Source organism: Meriones unguiculatus, chromosome X, assembly GCF_030254825.1.
Source record: "Meriones unguiculatus strain TT.TT164.6M chromosome X, Bangor_MerUng_6.1, whole genome shotgun sequence".
Lineage (NCBI taxonomy): Eukaryota > Metazoa > Chordata > Mammalia > Rodentia > Muridae > Meriones > Meriones unguiculatus.
Window position 1 is genome coordinate 82,290,027 of NC_083369.1, and position 5,869 is coordinate 82,295,895.

General features: G+C 44.8%; 1 protein-coding gene across 1 annotated transcript; it reads left to right on the forward strand.

Moving 5' to 3' along the window:
* Window positions 1-328: 328 nt before the first annotated feature.
* LOC132649888 (testis-expressed protein 13D-like) lies at window positions 329-1,930 on the forward strand. Its single transcript, XM_060374663.1, has one exon. The coding sequence runs from the start codon at window positions 329-331 to the stop codon at window positions 1,928-1,930; it is 1,602 nt and encodes a 533-aa protein (XP_060230646.1).
* The last annotated feature ends 3,939 nt before the right edge of the window (window positions 1,931-5,869 follow it).

A 5,869-nucleotide genomic window follows, 5' to 3' on the forward strand; every position in this document is an offset into this window, starting at 1 on the left:
TAGGTGGCGCTGTGGCAAGGGGCGCGCCTCTTGATGACGTTCATGCGTTAGTGACGTTTACGGTAGTGACGTTCACGCTGGTTACGTTCTGTTTCACTCTGCCGCCATTACTGCGGTTGACGGTTGTCCGCGATGTCGTCCAGAGGAGGCTGAGCTGGTGAGAGTATCGGCTTTGTTTATTGTGAGACTGGACAAGGACTGGTCTAGGACTGAGCCAGTGGGAAGAGGGGAACAGGAGTGGTGGCACCGCAGCCCTTATCTGTGACCATTGAGAGACAGTGGCAGAAGTCGATCAGGCCAAAGTGTGACTGACTAGGCCGCATCTGCCATGGCAGTTGATTTGGGTGACCATTGCAGTGGCTTTCGCCACAGCGAGGTTATTAAATTTATTAACAGTGAAATCCTCATGAATGGAGGTGGGCCAGAATTCTACATGGCTTTCAGCATGTGGCCCTGGAATGATATAGAAGACCAACTTCACGCTATTTTGATCGACCCTCAGGTTCCGCACACACTCAAAAGGGCCTGTACCTGGAGCGCCCTCGCCCTGAGTGTGCGAGTGGCCGCCCGACAGCGTGAGCAGCAGGCTTATATGGCTGGGTTGCTGCAAGAATCAATGGGCCCCTATGCTCCCAGGGTTTCAATCTCGGAGCTGTGGCAGCTGCGTCAACAGCGAGAGGAGGCAGTTAGCCAGTTGCTGTCTACTCAAGCCGCCCTACAGCAGGCACTGAGAGAATGTGATCATTTGCGCCAGAGGCTGCACCATGCCGAAAGGGTTGCCCAGATGGCTCCTTTGGTTCAAGACCTAGTGGCTGGTGCTCAAGTCCAACAGCTTGGGGCTGCAGTAGTGCCGCTGAATCCAGATCATTCAAGAGCTATGGGTGCCGTGGGGCGGTACAATAGGCAGTATTTGGAGGCACAGCTATCAGCTGCTACGAATGTGTTTTACGTGCCGGGAAGCACAAGTCCCTGGCCCCTGGCCATGCAACCCTCTTTGCCAGTCGCACTACCATGCCAGTTCCCACCACATGCGCCATTCATAATGGGGTCGCCATACTTGGTGCCCTTCTCACCTCCACTGGTGAGGGAAGCAGAAGCAAGTGTTGTAGTTCCAGTCCAGGTGCCTCCTGTATATCCATCTGGTCCATTTGCTGCATCAGGCTTCCAGGATCCAGCTGGTCTTTGGGACCAGAGATGCTACACGACTGCTGCAGGTCCTCCAGTCATCCGAGACTGCAGCCAGGAGGGAGCCTCAGGGAAGCCCCAGACAGATACATTGGGAGACATCAGAAGCTACATTCAAGGGCAAGGTCCAAAAGGAATCCAGGTGAAGGCTACTCTACCAAATATTAGAAATTATAGAGAAGACAAAGAAGAAAATGAAGGAGCAGCAGCAACATTTGCAGTAGTACAAACAACAGCAGTAGAAGAAACAACAGTAGCAGTAGCAGTAGATGATGCAGCAGAAGAAACAGATGATGTGGAAGAAGAGGAGGAAGATGAGGATGACAATGAGGAAGAAGCATATGACAACAGTGTAGATCCGCAGTATCTCCAGGAACTATACTTTCCTGAGAAAAGTGAGCGCTATAGCCAAAGTGAAAAGAGTCCCCAGGCATCAGCTCTAGTTTCCTTAGTCTCTAGTGGAAGTCGAATCAAGGGAAAAGGTGTGGAGGAGGCCCAGACAACCCCTATATGGGAGAGCTGGAGCCAAGCTGTGAGAGAAAGCCCAAAGAAAAAACAGCCTCAGCTGCTGAAGGAGGAAAAGAAGCCACAAGTGGAAGCAGCTTCAGAATACCAGCCTGTCTCACGCTATGGGCTGAATTGGGGCTGCCCAAGGTGTAAGGCTGTGAATTTTTCATGGCGTAAAGTCTGCTATAAATGCAAGAAAATTTATATGGTATCTGAGTATGGAGGACAAACTCAGTGATTCCAGGAGGTGAGTAAAAAAGGCCAGTCTCCTAAACAACCCCGCTCCCCATCAAAAATAACTTGCTTTATAGACAGATAACCTGTTAGCCCTTTATGAAAATTAACTACATTTTTATAATTTATATCATTATAGGTTAACATATAAAAATATTTCTTTTATAATTTTATTAACATCGAAATTATTTTGATTATACTGTTCAGTAAGCAAGTTAAAAGACACTTTATGTAGGTTGATGTTGCTTTGTTTAAATAACTATGAAATTATAAATATGTATATTATTTTTTTCTTTTATTTGGGCAAAGCAGGGCTCTTTTGAATACTGCATTCCTTAAGCAGCATTTCAATTTTTGTACTTTTGCAGGTGGTGAATTCCAGATGTCTGTTCCTGATGGCGAGACACTCTGAAGAAGAAGTTATGAAGCCTTATGAAGCCTTCCTCCTTCCTCCCCTTTCTTAATTTCCTTTTCCTAAAAATACTTTGACTCAAAATTGTAACCTATATTGAAGTTTAGAAATAGAACTTCTTGAAAATGCTTTTTTCCTTTTGTTTGCTTTTATTGGGGTGGGGAGAGAGAGTTGTAAATTTTTTGGAATTTATTGATTTATTTACTTATTATTATTATTACTATTTATTACAGATTATTTACTTTGTAACCCAGGCTGTAGACTCCTCCCTAATCTCCTACAGGTTCCCTCTTATCCCCTCTTCTTCCCCTATGTCCCTCCCCTACTCCACTAATAGAGGAGGTCCTCCTTTCCTACTATCTGACTCTAGCCTATCAGGTCTCATCAGGACTGCCTGTATCCTCTTTGTTTTCTAGTTTGGCCACCTTCCCAAGGGGAGGTGATCAAAAAGCAGGCCACTGAGTCCATGCAAGGGTTGTCTCTCTCTCTCTCTCTCTCTCTCTTTTTTGTAAGTTTGTAGGTTAAAGTGATGTTTAGATGTCACAGCTCCACGAATTTTCTTCTTGCTGAGGAAGCTGAACTTGCTCCATTATACCACCATCCAAGAGCCAAAATAAACATCTTAATTCTCATGGGCCCCATAGACCGGTGAGTCCCCATTAGCTGAAACAAAGAAAAGTTAAACTTGTGGAAGAAAATATTCCTGGCATATATTCTGGGGACACTGAAGAACAATCTAATTTTGTTAGAATTTAATTTCTTCACTAGAATTTGGGAGGTTGTAATGTTAAATTCTATATGACAAGTTTGATATATTAGTTACTTAGAGACTTTCATAAGTGAATTTGAGTAAACTGATCCTTTTCATTCTCTCATCCTACTTAAGGTAAACCAGTCAAGAAGGAGCCGTGGATGGGAGTTTGCCTCTAGTTTGAACCTAAGCTGTCACTTAGTTCCTTGAATTATTCTGAGTTAACAGTATTTCACCTTTTTTCCCTTTGTCTTTGCTACTAACAAATAATAAAGAAATTGAACTTTAATGATGTGCCTTTTGTGTGGTTTGTATTTTGGGGAGGACTAGCTCAGAAGTAGCATCTCAAATCATTATCTTCTTCCAGCCCATTGAGGTGTAGGACATTTCAATGTTATCGACTATTGGAGAACTCTTCCTTTTCCGGTAAAGATCCAGTACTATTTCTAAGAGGAACTCAATGGCAGGCTCCTTGACCTCCTCACTCCCCCAAGGGAGGAGCAGTACTGTTAGGCCACAGAGGAGGACTTTGCAGCCAGTCCTGAAGATACCTGATAAAACAGGGTCCTCCCCTATCAGTGGACTTGGAAAGGGACAGGGAGGAGATGAGGGAGGGAGGGTGGGATTGGGGAGGGAATGAGGGAGTGGGATACAGCTGGGATACAGAGTTAACAAAATGTAACTAATAAGAAAAAAAAAGCACTTCTGAGCAGCTTCTGGGGGTCCTGTGGGGTAAGGAAAAGGGACAAAGGGTAAGAAGGTAGAGAGGGTAACTTTGAAAGCAACCTGAACCACTGAAGCTTTCAAATTACTATCTTCTTCATAAAAGAGAATAACAGGTTTCTCTGGAAAGAAGCTAGTTTTGGAGCCAGACAGTCCTGAGTTGAGTGAGATACTTGCTTTATTACTAGCCACAAGATCTCAAAGAGGTTACTGAATTTCTCTGAGATCCAGTGTGCTGGCTAATTTTATGTCATTTTGACATAGGATAAAGTAATCTGAGAGGAGGGAACCCCAACTGAGAAAATGCCTCCCTAAGCTTGGACTACAGGCAAGCTGGTAGGAATTTTCTTTTTCTTTTATTATTATTATTTTATAATTTATTCACATTATGTCCTGATTGTCGCCCCCTCCTTCATCTCCTCCAGGTTCCCCCCTCCTTTCCTTCTTCCTCAACTCCATCCCCTAGTCCACTGATGGGGGAAGTCCTCCTCTACTACTATATGATACTAGCCTATCAGGTCTATCAGGAAGATGATGCCTGGATCATCTTCCTCTGTGGGCTGGCAAGGTTGCCCCTCCAGGGGGAAATGATCAAAAACTTCCTGTCAGAAGCAGCCCCTGCTCCCCTTACTAGGAAACCCATATGGAGACAGAGCTACTTATGGGCTGCATCTGAGCAGGGGGTCTAGGTCCTCTCCATGCATGGACCTTGCTTTATTGATGCATCAGTCTCTGCAGGTCCCCCTAGGCCCAGATTTTTTGGCTCTAGGTTATATTCATGAATGGTCCTTGGTTGGAGTAGCAGTCTCAGAAAAGACCCCTGTGCCCAGAATTTTTGGTTCTGTTGCTCTCATTGTGGAGCTCTTGTCCTCTTCATGTCTTACTATCTCCCCCTTATTTCAAGATTCCCTGCACTCTGCCCAAAGATTGGTTTTGAGTCACAGCATCTGCTTTGATACCCTGCTGGGTAGACTCTTTCAGTGTCCCTCTGTAGTAGGCTCCTGTCCTGTTTCCTGTTTCATCCCTCTTCCACTGTCTATCCCATTTGTCTTTCTGAGTGAGGATTGATCATCTTACCCAGGTTCCTCCTTCTTCTTTAGCTTCTTTAGGTGTACAGATTTTAGTATGATTGTCCTATATTATATGTCTAATATCCACTTATAAGTGAGTATATGCCCTGTGTGTCTTTCTGCTTCTGGGATACCTCACTCAAGATGATATTTTCTGGATCCCATCATTTGCCTGCAAATTTCATGATTTCCTTTTTTTTTTTTTCTTTTTCAAACTTTTTATTTTATTTTTTTTATTAATTACACTTATTCATTTTGGTTTTTTTTTTTTTTTTCAATGCAGTTTATTCAGGAACCTTGAACAATCCTCGGACCCTGGGGAAAGCCAGCCCACAACTTAAATAGCCTCCGGGTAGCCAACCCAGGCGTGCCACGTGGGCAATGCAGATAGGTCCACATACATGGAAGCAAGCCAGATCCTCAGCCTTAGCCAAATGTAGACTTGTTCGTGACAGAGAGCACTCACCATCGGGAAGGTGGAAGGCGGAAACCAGCTCCATCTTTAAGGCAAAGCATTACACAGCTCTCTACAGTTCCCCCTTTTTGTTTTAGATGCATCAGGCAAGAGTAGAGGTCTGATCTCTGATATTAGAAATAAATTGGGACTTTGTACCGATGTTCATTTAGGTGTCATCCACCCAAAGAGCATCAGACCCGTCTGATACCTTTTTCTCAGAGGCGGGACCTGGGGCATCAACCCGCATGCAACCAGACATGCTCTTCTCTGGGTCCAAAGCGGCTGACCCTGAGTGCAGTGCTTAGCCTCGCATCCTGAGCATAACATTTTAGCTTTTTATGGTATCCAACCATGCTTGGGGAGAATGTCCTGCTTCAATGGCTGTAAAGGCCTGAATGATCATGGCTGCATCACACTGTTGTGAGACTCTAATCTTGCATATATACCACAGGCAAACCAAGGAGACCAACACCAGAAGGCCTGCTAATGCTCCCATGCCCGCCCATTCCTTCAGATGATTCATGGCTGCA